General features: G+C 50.0%; 1 protein-coding gene across 3 annotated transcripts in view; it reads right to left on the reverse strand.

The window, feature by feature from the left end:
* Window positions 1-18,283, reverse strand: part of gtpbp3 (GTP binding protein 3, mitochondrial) — a 77,354-nt gene that overhangs the window by 39,685 nt on the left and 19,386 nt on the right. For all 3 annotated transcript variants that reach the window (XM_072511694.1, XM_072511692.1, XM_072511693.1), the window contains exons 4-5: window positions 7,771-7,829; window positions 6,503-6,568 (exon numbers count right to left, since the gene is read on the reverse strand). In XM_072511694.1, the coding sequence (XP_072367795.1) occupies window positions 6,503-6,568; window positions 7,771-7,829 (125 nt within the window). The remainder of the gene's footprint in view (window positions 1-6,502; window positions 6,569-7,770; window positions 7,830-18,283) is intronic.

Genomic DNA, 18,283 nt, shown 5'->3' on the forward strand with positions numbered 1-18,283 from the left:
GAGCGGCGGCCCGAGCCAAAGCGGGGACCGAGCCAGCAACAAGGACCGACCCTCCCTCCGCACCCCGACGGCAACCACCACGAGGCAGGCGGTGGAACAAAGGGGGACTCCCGGCCCGACCAGAAGTCTTTCTCTCTCTCTTGACCCTGGGTGAGTGAGGAGGAGAAAAAGGAAAAGAACTTCCTCTTTTTGGGTGGGGGGGGGCAAAAAACTGTTAAAGGGACAGAAAACTCCTCCTTTTCCACGTTTAAAAAAAAACTTCCTAAAAAGAGTCCTTTTAGAAGGGAGGGGGGGGGGGGGGAGAGAAAGGGGGGGAAAAAAGTTAAGCATGTATAGTGCTAACAATTCACCAGTGCATTTGTATCATGTTCTGCTGTTGTGTTATGTTGTTAACCCTGTAGGCTCCACATATGGTCTATTCTGTGGCTTCACCCATGGGGGGCTATGTTGGGGCATGTACAGGCTCCGCCCAGGGCTCCTCCCCTTAAGAGGAAGTATAAAGAGCAGCTGACCTGCAGGCAGTTCCCAGTATTGTACCAGTCGCAGGCAGGCACTGTTGTAAGCTGATTAAAACCACGGTTTACTTCTCCTCGTGTCTTTGAGTGAATTGATGGTCACATCAAGGGGGAAAAAAAAGAGGGTGAGGGGGAAAAGAAAAGGGGGAAAAAATGCCGAAGGGAGCCAAAGCAGAGGGAGAAAGGGCACCAAAAGCAAACAGGGCAATACACGAGCCTGCTCAGACGAGCTAATCGGCGAACAAAGCGGGGAAATGGAAGCCTTGCCGCAACAAAAAGAACTGGGCAGAGAGGAGTATTTCCCCCCTGGGCCAGAGGGGAACTGGAACTGGAAGGCAGCCTTTGCCAAGGCGCTGAGGGAACACCAGCAGGAAAGCAAGGCAGGGACCAGAGCAGACACAGAGGCCTCAGCACAGGCAGCTATGGCCATGGCCCTTGCGGAGGTGCAGCATGCCCTGGGCAGAGCAGAGAAGAAACTGGAAGCCCAAGAGAAGAAACTGGAAGCCCAAGAGGCGACCATTAAGGAGCTGGAATAAGCCGCGACTGACATGAGCGACCGGATCACGGCCCTGGAAAAAGAGGTGGCGAGACTGGGCACAACACAGGGGAGCCTGAAGGGCAGGGTGCACGACCAGGAAAACCGCTCAAGAAGACAAAATGTCAGGATAGTGGGCCTACCAGAGGGGATCGAGGGTAGAAACCCCACGTCCTACGTGGCCGAGATGCTGGGCAACTTAGTGGGAGGGAAACTTTCCCCAACCCACTAGAAATGGACAGAGCCCACCGGTCGCTGCGCCCAAAGCCCAGGGCGGGGGAACACCCGAGGGCAGTTATAGCTAAACTGCACTGGTACAAAGACAGGGAATCAATCCTGCGCTTGGCCAGGCAAAACAAGAACAGTGTGTGCTTTGGTATGTTGTACCCAGCGAAACTCTGGGTCACATACCAAGAAAGAGAATATTACTTCACAGCCCCCGCCGACGCAAACAAGTTTATCGAGGAACACGGGCTGGAAAACCAACAGCGAGGGTAGAAATACGGGGCCCCTAGCAGGGGGCAACAACACGCCGGGGGGGGGGGGGGGGGGGGGGGGGGGGTGGAGGCAACGGCAGGCCCCCCCTGCCCCCACCATGGCGGCACACCCTGAACAAAAAGCAAACCGCGACCCAACGAACCGCCATAGGTGGGAAACCAGGACCCAGCACATGGGTATGAGAGTAGCTGAGAAGGGAGAGCAAATGGGAGGAGCGCAGGGTAGGATGGGGGAAGAGCGGGCAGAAAAACGCAGAGGCTGGGCGGGGGAGAAGCGAGGCAGTAACTCCCGGGAGGGGGGTCACCGCACTAGCAAGAAAGCTAGCACCGGGGACATGCAAAAAAGCAGGGCCGTAGCGCGCCCCCAACAGGGGGGACGGCACCAGGCAGAGGACGGATGGGACCACTCAACAGAGGCGGGAGAGCAAACGGGGATAGGAGCAAGGTAAAGAGGGACAAAGGAGGGGATATACGGGAGAGGGGGAGAAAGGGGGAGGAGAGGGGGAGAAAGGGAGAGGAAAGGGTGAGACTGGGGGGGGGCACAGGAAGGGAGGGAACAGAGGGGGACGGAACACAGGGATGGCGGGACAAACAAGGCTAGAAAAGGAACAGCAATAGGGCTACAGAGTGTCACAACCAAGGGCTCGGAACAAGGAATCGCTGCAAGCATCCACCCAGTACGGTCTCTGGGCGAAGGGAGACCCCACAAAGGGCAACCATGCCGGGGGGGCCCCTGGACAGAGGGAAACCCCGGAGGGCAGGGGCTCGACCGCATGGAGAGAGCCGTGACAGCGGCCATCCTGGACGGCCCCCTATGGAATACTCTGCAATGGTGATATCAGACCACGCTCCACACTACAAGGACGTGAGGCTGGAGACAGGCAGGGCCCAACGCCCCACATGGAGGTTGGATGTTGCCCTACTAGCTGACAAGGCCTTCAACGAAAAGATATCGCAGGCCATAGCAGAATACACGGAGAACAACCAAAACGGGGAGGTCTCGCCCTCCACATTCTGGGAAGCGCTAAAGGCCGGACTAAGAGGAGAAATCATCACTTTCAAAGCACGACGAGATAGGGAGGAAAGGGTGGCTCGGCAGCAGCTGGTCGACTCCATACTGGAGGTAGACCGTAAATACTCCGAGGCCCCGACCATAGAGATCCTGGCGGAGAGGAAAGAGTTACAAAGGAACTTTGATCTGCTCTCCACCAGGAAAGCAGCGCTTCAACTCCGCCAAATACGTGGGACCCAATACGAACACGGAGACAAAGCCAGCCGCCTGCTGGCACACTAGCTGAGAAAGCAGGCAACCACCAGAGAAATTTCACAAATCAGGGATACTAGAGGCACATTAGAAACAGAGCCAGAAGAGATCAACATAGCCTTCAAGGCCTTCTATCAAGGGCTGTACACCTCAGAGCCCCCAATGGGGGATTCCGGGATGAAACGGTTCCTTGATGGACTGGACATTCCAGTCGTGGGGGAGGGCAGAAAACGGGGCCTGGAAGCACCACTAGCACTGGGAGAGATCATGGACAGCATTAGCTCCATGCAGGCGGGGAAGGCGCCGGGACCAGACGGATTCCCGGCGGACTTCTACAAAACATTTGCGACAGCACTGGCCCCGCACCTGTGGGAGATGTTCACAAACTCGCTGGCTAAGGGCACACTGCCATCCACGTTAGCACAGGCCTCAATCTGGCTGATACCTAAGAAAGACAAAGACCCAACGGAATATGGGTCATACAGACCCATCTCACTGCTGAACGCGGATGCCAAAATACTGACCAAGATTCTAGCCTAAAGGCTAGAAGACTGCGTGCCAGAGGTGGTCGCAGAGGACCAGGCGGGCTTTGTCAAAGGTAGACAGCTTACCTCCAACATCAGGCGCCTGCTGAACGTGATAATGACCCCATCCGGGGAGAGAACACCAGAGGTGATCGTCTCCCTAGATGCAGAAAAGGCCTTCGACAGAGCGAATGTAAATACCTCATAGAGGTACTGGAGTGGTTCGGGCTTGGAACAGGATTCACTTCCTGGGTAAAGCTCCTATACAACGCTCCAATGGCAAGCGTACAGACAAACAACACCAACTCCCGATACTTCCAGCTGTACAGGGGCACCAGACAAGGATGCCCACTGTCCCCGCTGCTGTTCGCCCAAGCGATCGAGCCACTAGCAATTGCGCTCAGAGTGGCAAAAAGCTGGAGGGGGATCCAAAGGGGCGGCAGAGAGCACAGAGTCTCACTCTATGCAGATGACCTGCTCCTCTACATTTCGGACCCACAGAGCAGCATGGACAGAATCATCACGCTCCTGAAAGAGTTTGGCGCCTTCTCGGGCTTCAAACCCAACATGAGCAAAAGCGAGATCTTCCCGGTACACCCACAAGTAGGTGGGGCAGCACTAACCGGACTGCCGCTTAAACAAGCCTGACACAAATTCCGCTACTTGGGGATCCAAATAGCCCATGACTGGAAAGGGATCCACAAATGGAACCTCACCAGTCTGACAGAGGAAGTAAAAAAGGACCTGCAAAGATGGAACACACTCACACTCTCCCTTGCGGGGGGAGTCCAGACGATCAAAATGAATGTGCTGCCCAGGTACCTCTTCCTATTCAGATCCATCCCGATCTACATCCCCAAGGCCTTCTTCAAAGCATTAGAGAAACTAATCATGGCGTTTGTATGGGGGGGGGGGGCTAGCCCTCCCAAACCTACAATTCTACCGCTGGGCGGCGACGGCCGAGCGAATAAGGGATCAAGGAGCCAGAAGCCGAGTGGGTGCGCGCGGAAGAGGCCTCCTGCAAGGGGACCTCACTCTGGGCCCTCGCCACGGCGGCACTCCCATCCCCACCCAAAAAACTCTCCAGCAGCCCAGTGGTAATAGCCACCCTCCAGTCCTGGAGCCAACTACGGCAGCAATTTGGCCTGACCAAAATGTCGGACAAAGCTCCCATCTGCAACAAACATAGGATCACACCAGCACTGACTGACGCCACCTTCAAAAGGTGGAGACAGGACGGGGGGACACTGACTGTCAGGGACCTATACACTGACGGCAGGGTCGCAACACTGGACGAACTGACAGAGAAATTCCAGCTAGCCAGGGGGAACAAGCTAAGGTACCTGCAACTCAAAAACTTCCTACGAAAGGAGACAAGGACTTACCCACAACCACGACAACAGACATTACTGGAAGAGTTACTGGACGCAAGCATATTAGAGAAAGGAAACTGTAGTGACATGTATGACCGACTGGTAGAAAGGGCCGACACCGTACTGGACGCAACAAGAATGAAATGGGAGGAGGACCTGGGGATTGAGATAGGGTGGGGACTCTGGAGCGAAGCACTGCATAGGGTCAACTCCACCTCCACGTGCGCAAGGTTCAGCCTGACGCAACTAAAAGTGGTACATAGAGCCCACTTAACAAGAACCCGTATGAGTAGGTTCTTCCCAGAGGTGGAGGATAGATGTGAATGGTGCCAAGGAGGCCCGGCCAACCATGCCCACATGTTCTGGCCTTGCCCCAGACTTGTGGAGTACTGGACTGCCTTCTTCGAGGCAATGTCCAAGGTGTCCTTCTGCACTGTAAATTCAATGATAATCTATGATTAATCTAGGACAAAGGTTCGGCACAACATCGTGGGCCGAAGGGCCTGTTCTGTGCTGTATTTTCTATGTTCTATGTTCTATGTGGTGGGGATGAGGGTGGAGCCATGCCCGAAAGTAGCGGTCTACGGGGTTTCAGACCAGCCAGATCTATTCCTGGGAGGAGGGCAGACGCCCTTGCCTTTGCCTCCCTGATCGCCCGCCGTAGAATCCTGTTCGGCTGGCGGTCAGCAGCACCACCTAAAGCTGCACACTGACTGTCCGACCTCTCGGAATCTCTCCAAATGGAGAAAATCAAATTCGCCATCCCAGGGTCAGACAACGGCTTCGGAGCCATTCACCCAATTGTTACGGGACTTGTTTGTGGCCAACAAACAAGCAGAATAGCCAGGTAGCCAAGTACCAGGGGAAAGCAGCCAAAGCATGAGAGGGAGAGATAGACCGAGAGAAGGGGGGGGGACAGCTCAATCTAAGAAGAAGGAAAGGCGAACCGCCAGGGAGGTAGGTGTGTGTGTGTGGGGGGGGGCGCAGGGAAACATTAACTAACTTGACATCCACAGGAACAGAGAAAAAGGAGAATACAGGCAGAAGACGGGAGGGCCGGCTGAAGCGGCAGCAGCACGAGAAGACAACGGTAGCGAAATCCGTCCAGGAGAAGCCAGGGGCAACACTGGCACCAGACCCATTTGAGGATTGCCCTCTGGAATTGTCTCTCCGGCACAAACAGATGCCTACTTTATATATACATCATATCGTGTGTACATAACGGCAAATATACTCTGTTCAAAAATCCAATAAAAAACAATTATATAAAAAAAAATAGGATCTTGCTGATCTTTCTGCTCCAGTGTATTATTTAATATGCAATTAAATGTTGATCATTACTTCTGGTACATAAGTAATGATCGAGTATGCCTTCTTGAGGTAATTGGAAAATGTGGCGGGCATCCCGTGTTCTCCCATGAGGCAATTTATCGCATTCGAGGTGAATTATTTTAAACCCAGGTTAGGTTAACTTGTGCACAACAGTTTCAATTCATAAAAGCATTGATTGTGCAAACTGTAATCTGACTGACAAAATGACAAAGATGTTGAGTAAAATGCTCAAACCCTGATAGAGACATTGACTTAACTCATATCCTTACGATTCCTCGGAACGCAGGTTGTTTGGGACATGTGTGATCCCTCTTTTAGAAATATTTAAACCACAAAGCCGTGTCCTTAACTAACTGTTCTTCTTCCCTCCTCAGCCCTCCCATAAGACACAATAAATCGCTACATTCTGACAGAAAGAACTGCCAACATGGATGAGCACCTTTGATGTTCTATGCTACTTACCTCGTGGTCAACAACACACTGTTCTGCCATTGCCCCGGTGGAACTCACACCTATCACACGGTCTCCCTGATCAGAATGAAAGATAAATGTCACACGTGAGAAGAACGTGTGCTGCACACAGTTCAGGAACTATTGTAGATGACATCCAATGAACCCAATAGTTGCACTGGACAGCCAGTTACTGATGCTAAATGCAATTCCAAATCAATTTTCTTGTTAGACTAAATAATTATCTCATTTTATTAAGTAATAACTATTTGGTGTACAATGCCTATTCAAATGGCCTCTTTACATAGAATATAGAACATACAGCGCAGAAGGAGGCCATTTGGCCCATCGAGTCTGCACCGACCCACTTAAGCCCTCACTTCCACCCTATCCCCCTAACCCAATAACCCCTCCTAACCTTTTTGGCCACTAGGGGCAATTTAGCATGGCCAATCCACCTAACCTGCATGTCTTTGGACTGTGGGAGGAAACCGGAGGACCCGGAGGAAACCCACAAACACACGGGGAGAACGTGCAGACTCCGCACAGTGACCCAGCAGGGAATCGAACCTGGGACCCTGGCGCTGTGAAGACACAGTGCTAACCACTATGCTACCATGTTGCCCTTTAAATTATGTTTGTTTGCTCGGATTAAATATTTTCAAATTGTTATAATAAAATTATTGGTGCTTGGTTGCTATTAGAAATCTATTCTGTTTTAAAAATGTAATTAATAGTAATACTGGAGAAAAAAAAACACTGACAAAACATTAAGTGAGAAATAAAACAGAAAAAAGATCATTATGCTCAATACATCCACAAAAGCATTGAAAATTACAACAAAGAGGCTTTCCCCAATTTCTCCTCCTCACTCATTAAGGTGCTGACTCTCACTTGGTAATAGTTACATGGATTACCAACAGCCCTCTGGCACAATGTACGAGCCTAAGAATCATAACTCATTAGCTGGTTACTTGGCCATGAGGTGAGGGTATCACATCCATGCTGAAGCCATGTTCCTCACATGACTTTCACAAATGCACATTTTCCATCGGGAACCCCAATGGTAGGAGCAGTTCTGGATAACTTCACCCACCCCCAACTCTCCCAAACTAGTTCGGGGCCACAAAGACAAACGGCAATAATCCCTGTACAACTATTCTGGCTGAGCAAGGGCCAGCAACAAATCTGAGACCTTGTATAATACAACTTGGCACCAAACCCGACAATGCATTTAGCAACGAAATACAAAGCATCAGAGGTCCCCATTAAACATTTACCTTGTGAATCGATGTGACATTTGGGCCAACCTCCAGCACACACCCTGCAAATTCCATTCCTGCAGAACAAATGTTATTCATTTGTGAAACAAAATATTCTGAGCATTTGATTGACAGCAGTTTTGCTTTTTACTTTTCAATTCTTGATAATTCAGACAGTAGATAGAAGTGGGGGAGGATCATTCTCACTTATCCACCCACCAAAATGACAAATTTACATTCCTCCAATCTTCTCAATTAAGTTGTTAAACAGACTCTTGAATGAGACCAAGGGCATTGCCTCCAGAAACCAGACATGATTCGGCGCTTCTGTGAATGAATTGCTTCTTGACATTTGTCCTAAAATTTCACCAATTTTATCTGTCCGGTATTTTGAAGAAGTTCTCCAGGTTAAATTCATTCAGGCTATTTAATATCTCACCCATACACATCCCCCCATTAATTCACCTCTCTTCAAAACCAAACAGCTTCAGCTTGACCTTTCCTGAAGGGGGCTTTTTCCTTTCTTACCAGCCGATTAACTAACACCACCCCTCTCTACATCTCCAGCCACCATCTCTGTTAACTTATGAACAGGGCCCTTGCCATTCGTGAACTTATTGTGAATGAAACCCCGTCATGATCTTGAGGTAAACCTTCCCCCTAAATGAAGTCTCCCTGACTGGCTTCTAGCACTTTCCGGAACCCAGGTCATTGTAGTGATGGCATGGCTCTTATCACCGAATCACAGCTTAATCTAACCCGGTATTCCTCTGGCACCTTTTCCTCCTTTGAGCATCTCACCTTGTTCCGCCTCCTCACTTTTCCTTGAAAATCTCAGTTCCCTACTGCCCACCCAGGTAACATGCCAAACCTCTCAAGAGCTATCTTCACTACTTTTCCCCTCAGCCTCTGCACCAAGCGACTCCTCGTCCTTGGTGATTTCATCTTCTCTCTTTTCTCAGTTCATCGCTTTCCTATCCTCCCTTAATCTCTCCTTCCATAAACTCCCCAGCCCATATTCAGGATGTCCCTCTTGACTACTTAACACACTTGCCTCTAAGTCACAGGGTTCTGGTTTCAAGATGCACCCCAGCTTTTGAGCACAAAAATCAAGGTTGACATCCTGGAAAGTGCTGAGAGAGTGCTGCACTGTCGGAAGTGCTGTCTTTGTGATTCAACATTAAGTCTGTCTCAGGAAAAGATCCCAAGGACACTATTTCAAAAAAGAGCAGGGGTATTCTCCCAAGTATATTGGCCCATATTTATCCCTCAATCACAAAAACAGATTATCTGGTCATGACCACATTGCTGTTTGCGCAAACATACTGTCGTGTTTCAATTATAACAGTGACTACATTTCAAAAGTACTTCATTGGATATAAAGCTCTTCGAAATATGCAGTGGTCGTAATGAGGCTGTATAAGTGGCAAACTTTTTATTTTTTCCTCATGTGGACATGCCAGTCCTTTAATATCAATCACAGATCAGGGCATCTCTGATCACCTTCTTGTAATACTTTCCACTCGCTATCCCTCTCGACCCCATTTCCTTCACCCCTGACAAAAATTCTCATACATAACTGGCTAGGTCATAGAAGGCAGAGAATAGCAATGGAAGGATGCTTTTCTAATTGGAGGGCTGTGACTAGTGGTGTTCCGCAGGGATCAGTGCTGGGATCTTTGCTGTTTGTAGTATATATAAATGATTTGTAGGAAAATGTAACTGGTCTAATTAGTAAGTTTGCAGACGACACAAAGGTTGGTGGAATTGCGGGTAGCGATGAGGACTGTCAGAGGATACAGCAGGATTTAGATTGTTTGGAGACTGGGGTGGAAAGATGGCAGATGGAGTTTAATCCGGACAAATGTGAGGTAATACATTTTGGAAGGTCTAATACAGGGAGGGAATATACAGTGAATGGTAGAACCCTCAAGAGTATTGACAGTCAGAGAGATCTAGGTGTACAGGTCCACAGGTCACTGAAAGGGGCAACACAGGTGGAGAAGGTAGTCAAGAAGGCATACGGCATGCTTGCCTTCATTGGCCGGCGCATTGAGTATAAGAATTGGCAAGTCATGTTGCAGCTGGAAAGAACCTTAATTAGGCCACACTTGGAATATAGTGTTCAATTCTGGTCGCCACACTACCAGAAGGATGTGGAGACTGAGGGTGATTTTAGAAGTGATTTACCAGAATGTTGCCTGGTATGGAGGGCATTAGCTATGAGGAGCGGTTGAATAAACTCGGTTTGTTCTCACTGGAACGAAGGAGGTTGAGGGGCGGCCTGATCGAAGTCTACAAAATTATGAGGGGCATAGACAGAGTGGATAGTCAGAGACTTGTTCTCAGGGTAGAGGGGTCAATTACTAGAGCCATAGGTTTAAGGTGCGAGGGGCAAGGTTTAGAGTAGATGTACAAGGCTAGTTTTTTTTACACAGAGGGCAGTGGTTGCCTGGAACTCGCTGCTGGAGGAGGTGGTGGAAGCAGAGACGATAGTGACATTTAAGGAGCATCTTGACGGGTTCCGGGTGCGGCGATGACCAGCTGAGTCGCACGTTTCGGCAGCTCCCGGTGTAACGGACTTTTGGGCTCTTAATAAGAGCCACAACGGCAATTTTAACGGCTAAAAGTACTGTGCGGTGAACCAGAAGGGAATCCTCCCTGGGTACGGATGGAAAAAGGAGAGGAAGGTGGCCGGATTGCGGTGGATCCTTTCGAGCAGCGGCAAGGAAGGCAAGCAAAAACCAAGATGGCATCCGAAGGTGGCAGTTTAATATGGGGCCCTGAACAACACGAGTTTTTGAAACGCTGCGTGGAAGAACTCAAAAAGGAAATGAAGAAGGAGCTGTTGGCCCCGATATTACAGGCGATCGAAGGGCTAAAGGAGGAGCAAAAGACCCAGGAGCGGGAGCTTCAGGTCGTGAAGGCAAAGGGTGCCGAGAATGAGGACGACATACAGGGCCTGGTGGTGAAGACGGAGATGCACGAGGCACACCATAAACGATGTGTGGAAAGGCTGGAGGCGCTGGAGAACAACGCGAGGAGGAACAACCTAAGGATTCTTGGCCTTCCTGAAGGGGCGGAGGGAGCGGACGTCGGGGCATATGTGAGCACGATGCTGCACTCGTTCATGGGAGCGGAGGCCCCGGCGGGTCCGCTGGAGGTGGAGGGAGCATACCGAGTGATGGCGCGAGGACCGAGAGCAGGAGAAATTCCTAGAGCCATAGTGGTAAGATTCCTCCGTTTTAAGGACAGAGAGATGGTCCTTAGATGGGCAAAGAAAACTCGGAGCAGTAAGTGGGAGAACGCGGTGATCCGCGTATACCAAGACTGGAGTGCGGAGGTGGCGAGAAGGAGGGCGAGCTTTAATCGGGCCAAGGCGGTGCTTCACAAAAAGAAGATAAAATTCGGAATGCTGCAACCGGCAAGACTGTGGGTCACATATCAAGGGAGGCACCACTACTTTGTGACGGCGGATGAGGCGTGGACTTTTATCGTGGAAGAAAAATTGGAATGAGCGGGTTATTAAAAAAAAAGAACGTTTGAAACAAAGTGGTGGGGCGAGTATGGGGGGCGAAGAAGGGGAGAAAGAGGAGTTTTATGTTATTAATCCTGCGATGTGGTAACTTTTCTCTCTTCCACAGGAGGTGGTGGGGGGAGGAAAGGAGGTGGAAGAGATGGGGCGTTGGCCATTGGGGGCGGGGCCAAGGGGGAAGCGCGGGCTCGGTTCCCGCGCTATGATAATCATGGCGGGAATAGGGAAGCAGGAAGGAGGGGGCATCGCACGGTGCGAGCCGAGGTCACGGGGGGAAGCCGAAGTCGGCCAGAGTTTGCTGACTTCTGGGAGCAACATGGGGGGTGTAACTACGCTAGTGGGGGATCTAGCGGGGGGGGTGGGAGGGGGGAATTATTGGGCTGCTGCTGCTGGGGAGAGGTGGTATGGGGTGGGATGGGCGGGGGGGCACCGCCTGGGGGGACACAGCTGCGAGGGAACCGGGTGAGGAGCTGGAAAAAGGGGATGGCTAATCGACAAGGGGGGGGGGGGGGGGGGGGGGGTAAAAAAGCCCCCCAACCCGGCTGATCACGTGGAACGTGAGAGGGCTGAACGGGCCGATAAAGAGGGCACGGGTACTCGCACACCTTAAGAAACTTAAGGCAGACGTGGTTATGTTACAGGAAACGCACTTGAAACTGATAGACCAGGTGAGACTACGCAAAGGTTGGGTGGGGCAGGTGTTCCATTCGGGGCTAGATGCTAAAAACAGGGGGGTGGCTATATTAGTGGGGAAGCGGGTAATGTTTGAGGCAAAGACTATAGTGGCGGATAGCGGGGGCAGATACGTGATGGTGAGTGGCAAACTACAGGGGGAGACGGTGGTTTTGGTAAACGTATATGCCCCGAACTGGGATGATGCCAATTTTATGAGGCGTATGCTAGGACGCATCCCGGACCTAGAGGTGGGAAAGTTGGTAATGGGGGAGATTTCAATACGGTGTTGGAACCAGGGCTGGACAGGTCGAGGTCCAGGACTGGAAGGAGGCCGGCAGCAGCCAAGGTGCTTAAAGATTTTATGGAGCAGATGGGAGGAGTAGACCCGTGGAGATTTAGCAGACCTAGGAGTAAGGAGTTTTCGTTTTTCTCCTATGTCCACAAAGTCTATTCGCGAATAGACTTTTTTGTTTTGGGAAGGGCGTTGATCCCGAAGGTGAGGGGAACGGAGTATACGGCTATAGCCATTTCGGATCACGCTCCACATTGGGTGGACTTAGAGATAGGGGAGGAAACAGAAGGGCGCCCACCCTGGAGAATGGACATGGGACTAATGGCAGATGAGGGGGTGTGTCTAAGGGTGAGGGGGTGCATTGAAAAGTACTTGGAACTCAATGACAATGGGGAGGTCCAGGTGGGAGTGGTCTGGGAGGCACTGAAGGCAGTGGTTAGAGGGGAGCTGATATCAATAAGGGCACATAAAGGAAAGCAGGAGAGTAGGGAACGGGAGCGGTTGCTGCAAGAACTTCTGAGGGTGGACAGGCAATATGCGGAGGCACCGGAGGAGGGACTGTACAGGGAAAGGCAAAGGCTACATGTAGAATTTGACTTGCTGACAACGGGTACTGCAGAGGCACAGTGGAGGAAGGCACAGGGTGTACAGTACGAATATGGGGAGAAGGCGAGCAGGTTGCTGGCCCACCAATTGAGGAAAAGGGGGAGTGAGGGATGAGGAAGGAGAGGGGGAGCGGAGAGAGTGAATGGAGTGTTCAAGGCATTTTATAAAAAATTATACGAAGCTCAACCCCCGGATGGGAGGGAGAGAATGATGGGCTTTCTGGACCGGCTGGAATTTCCCAAGGTGGAGGAGCAGGAAAGGGTGGGACTGGGAGCACAGATTGAAATAGAGGAAGTAGTGAAAGGAATTAGGAGCATGCAGGCGGGTAAGGCTCCGGGACCGGATGGATTCACAGTTGAATTTTACAGGAAATATGTGGACTTGCTCGCCCCGCTACTGATGAGGACCTTTAATGAGGCAAAGGAAAGGGGACAGCTGCCCCCGACTATGTCTGAGGCAACGATATCGCTTCTCCTAAAGAAGGAAAAGGACCCGCTGCAATGCGGGTCCTATAGACCTATTTCCCTCCTAAATGTAGACGCTAAGATTCTGGCCAAGGTAATGGCAATGAGGATAGACGACTGTGTCCCGAGGGTGGTCCATGAGGACCAAACTGGGTTTGTGAAGGGGAGACAGCTGAATACGAATATACGGAGGCTGCTAGGGGTAATGATGATGCCCCCACCAGAGGGGGAAGCGGAGATAGTGGTGGCGATGGATGCCGAGAAAGCATTTGATAGAGTGGAGTGGGATTATTTGTGGGAGGTGCTGAGGAGATTTGGTTTTGGAGATGAGTATGTTGGATGGGTGCAGCTGTTGTATAGGGCCCCAGTGGCGAGCGTGGTCACGAATGGACGGGGATCTGCATATCTTCGGCTCCATAGAGGGACAAGGCAGGGATGCCCTCTGTCCCCATTACTGTTTGCACTGGCGATTGAGCCCCTGGCAATAGCATTGAGGGGTGCCAAGAAGTGGAGGGGAGTACTTAGAGGAGGAGAAGAACACCGGGTATCTCTGTATGCGGATGATTTGTTGTTATATGTAGCGGACCCGGCGGAGGGGATGCCAGAGATAATGCGGGCACTTCGGGAGTTTGGAGAATTCTCAGGATATAAACTGAACATGGGGAAAAGTGAGTTGTTTGTGGTGCATCCAGGGGAGCAGAGCAGAGAAATAGAGGACTTTCCGCTGAGGAAGGTAACAAGGGACTTTCGTTACTTGGGGATCCAGATAGCCAAGAATTGGGGTACATTGCATAGGTTAAATTTAACGCGATTGGTGGAACAAATGGAGGAGGACTTCAAGAGATGGGACATGGTATCCCTGTCACTGGCAGGGAGGGTGCAGGCAGTTAAAATGGTAGTCCTCCCGAGATTCCTCTTTGTGTTTCAGTGCCTCCCGGTGGTGATCACGAAGGCTTTTTTCAAAAGGATCGAAAAGAGTATCATGAGTTTTGTGTGGGCCGGGAAGACCCCGAGAGTGAGGAAGGGATTCTTACAGCGTAGTAGGGATAGGGGGGGGGCTGGCACTACCGAGCCTAAGTGAGTACTACTGGGCCGCCAATATCTCAATGGTGAGTAAGTGGATGGGGGAAGAGGAGGGAGCGGCGTGGAAGAGATTGGAGAGGGCGTCCTGTAGGGGGACTAGCCTACAAGCTATGGTGACGGCCCCATTGCCATTCTCACCGAAGAAATACACCACAAGCCCGGTGGTGGTGGCGACTTTGAAAATTTGGGGACAGTGGAGACGGCATAGGGGAAAGACTGGAGCCTTGGTGGGGTCCCCGATAAGAAACAACCATAGGTTTGCCCCGGGGAGAATGGATGGGGGATTTGGAATATGGCAAAGAGCAGGAGTAACGCAACTGAAAGATCTGTTTGTGGATGGGAAGTTCGCAAGTCTGGGAGCGCTGACCTAGAAATATGGGTTGCCCCAAGGGAATGCATTCCGGTATATGCAACTGAGGGCTTTTGCGAGGCAGCAGGTGAGGGAATTCCCACAGCTTCCGACGCATGAGGTGCAGGACAGAGTAATCTCAAAGACATGGGTGGGGGACGGTAAGGTGTCAGATATATATAGGGAAATGAGGGACGAGGGGGAGATTATGGTAGATGAGCTGAAAGGGAAATGGGAAGAAGAGCTGGGGGAGGAGATTGAGGAGGGGCTGGGGGAGGAGATTGAGGAGGGGCTGTGGGCGGATGCCCGAAGTAGGGTAAACTCATCGTCCTCGTGTGCCAGGCTAAGCCTGATTCAATTTAAGGTGTTACACAGGGCGCATATGACTGGAGCACGGCTCAGTAAATTTTTTGGGGTAGAGGATAGGTGTGCGAGATGCTCGAGAAGCCCAGCGAATCACACCCACATGTTCTGGTCATGTCCGGCACTACAGGAGTTCTGGGTGGGGGTGACAAAGGTGCTTTCAAAAGTAGTGGGGGTCCAGGTCGAACCAAGTTGGGGGTTGGCTATATTTGGGGTTGCACAAGAGCCGGGAGTGCAGGAGGCGAGAGAGGCCGATGTTTTGGCCTTTGCGTCCCTAGTAGCCCGGCGCAGGATACTGTTGATGTGGAAGGAAGCCAAGCCCCCGGGGGTGGAGACCTGGATAAATGACATGGCAGGGTTTATAAAGCTGGAACGGATTAAGTTCGTCCTAAGGGGATCGGCTCAAGGGTTCACCAGGCGGTGGCAACCGTTCGTCGAATACCTCACAGAAAGATAGAGGGAATGGAAAAGAAGAAGGCAGCAGCAGCCCAGGGGGGAGGGGGGGGGGGGGGGGGGGGAGAGGAACCAGAAGGAGTCTCAGGGTTATTAATATATATGTATAATATGTATAGGTCTTTGCTATAAATAATTGTATATTGGATTGTTAAACCATATTTTTGGAGAGTGTTTATCTGAGACAAGGCAGTTGCCATTTAGTTTTAGTTTTCGTTTTTGTTATATATTATTTATTCTTTGTTTATAAAACAGGTCATTGTTATTTGTGTTGTTATAATATTGTGTAAAGGATACACAATGTACTGTGATGGTTGACCAAAAATTTTCAATAAAATATTCTTTAAAAAAAAGGGGCATCTTGACAAATACATGAATAGGATGGGAATAGAGGGATACGGACCCCGGAAGTGTAGAAGATTTTAGTTTAGACGGGCAGCATGGTCGGCGCAGGCTTGGAGGGCCGAAGGGCCTGTTCCTGTGCTTTACGTTTCTTTGTTCTTTGTCAAATTTCCAATTAGATACATAGAAGATAGGAGCAGGGGAGACCATCTGGCCCTTTGAGCCTGCTCCGCCATTTATCATGATCATGGCTGATCATCCAACTCAATAGCCCAATCCTGCTTTCTCCCCATAACCGTTGATTCCCATTCGCCCCAAGTGCTATATCCAGCCGCCACTTGAATATTTTCAATGTTTTAGCATCAACTACTTCCTGTGGTAATGAATTCCACAGGCTCACCACTCTCTCTTGGGTGAAGAAATGTATCCTCATCTCTGTCCGAAATGGTTTACCCTGAATCCTCAGACTGCGACCCATGGTTCTGGACACACCCACCATCGGGAACATCCTCCCTGCATCTACCCTGTCTCGGCCTGTTAGAATTTTATAAGTCTCTATGAGATCCCCCTCATTCTTCTGAACTCCAGCGAGAAAAATCCAAACCTAGTCAATCTCTCCTCGTATGACAGTCCCACCATCCCTGGAATCCCTCGAGAGCAAGGACATCCTTCCTCCGAAAAGGAGACCAAAATTACACACACTATTCCAGGTGTGGCCTCACCAAGGCCCTGTACAATTGCAACAACAAATCCCTGCTCCTGTATTCAAAACCTCTCGCAATGAAGGCCAACATACTATTAGCCTTCTTTACCACCTGCTGCCTGCATGCTTACCTTCAGCGACTGGTGCACAAGGGCACCCAGGTCCCGCTGCACACTCCACTCTCCCAATTTACAAACATTCAGGTAGTAATCTGCATTTCTGTTTTTGCTTACAAAGTGAATAACTTCACACTCATCCAAATTATACTGCATCTACCATTGATTTGCCCACTCGCCCAATCTGTCCAGATCTTGCTACAGGATCTCTGCACCCTTGTCACAGTTCACCCTCCCAACCAACTTGGTATCATCTGCAAACTTTGAGATGTTACATTTTGTTCCCTCATTCAAATCCTTAATATATATATATAGTGAATAGCTGGGGTCCCAGCACCAATCGCTGTGGCACCCCACTAGTTACTGCCTACCAATTTGAAAAGGACCCATTAATTCCTACTCTTTGTTTCCTCTCTGCCAACCAGTTTTCTATCCACCTCAATACATTTCCCCCAATCCCATGCACTTTAATCTCGCACAATAATCTCTTATGCGGGACTTTGTCAAACATCTTCTGAAAGTCAAAATATACCACATCGACTGGCTCCCCCTTGTCAATTTTACTTGTTACCTCTTCAAAGAATTCCAACAGATTTGTCAAGCATGATTTCCCCTTCATAAATTCATGCTGACTCTGACTGATCCTGCAACTGCTTTCTAAATTGTCTGCTATTTGGGTGCACTTTTGATGCAATACTTCTGTAACTCTTTCACACACTCATTTCCACGAAAATCATTACTCTCTCTCACACAATGCAGCCCTGTCTCTGCTCCCTTACATCAAATGACACTGTCTTAAATATTTATGCTGGCAAGATTAGAAAGGCCTATGGGGAATGGAGCTGCAAGAGTGAATGGATAGCTTTAGTAAAAGGGGGATAGGTCTAAAATCCTGCATTAGAGTGAAGAGCACATGCCAGTTAAATGCTTATACCTCAAGGATTTGAGGTATAAGCAAGAAAGGTTATTTACTTTTGAGAAGAACAGACTGTTTTCCAGAAGATTACAAACAAGTTTCTGGGTGGTGATGGTTTAATAATAAACCTATGTGGGTAAGATCGGAATTTTAAAACATTGCTCCGTGTACTGATTAACTATGTAAGCAGTCTGTGTCTGTCACTTAAGGGCTGAGAGTGGTACACAAATGTTGTCCCTGTGATTGCTGTGTTGGAGCTGTGTTCAAGCTTTAGCAGAGGAGGATGCTCCTCCAGAGGTTTCTCTGGGGTAGTTCCTCCATGCTTCAATCATGAATAAACTATTGTAACCTGTCCCTGGATCTCCTATACCTTATGTGACCTTGACAAAGGCAAATTATATCTCCTCATCCTTCTTGACCTGTTGACCACACCTCTCCACTTTCATCACCGAGGTGGGACTGCCCTTGCATTACTCCATATCTATTGTGGAGTCCTAGTCAGAAAATCACCCACAATGGCTTCTCTTCTCAAGCCTGCATTCAAAGTACCATCTTGCATCATTGAATTGTCATGAGAATGTTGCTTTAAGAAATGTTTGGCTGCTCATGTTACTGCAGTGATGTCAGAGTGTGG

Source organism: Scyliorhinus torazame, chromosome 7 (genome assembly GCF_047496885.1).
Source record: "Scyliorhinus torazame isolate Kashiwa2021f chromosome 7, sScyTor2.1, whole genome shotgun sequence".
Lineage (NCBI taxonomy): Eukaryota > Metazoa > Chordata > Chondrichthyes > Carcharhiniformes > Scyliorhinidae > Scyliorhinus > Scyliorhinus torazame.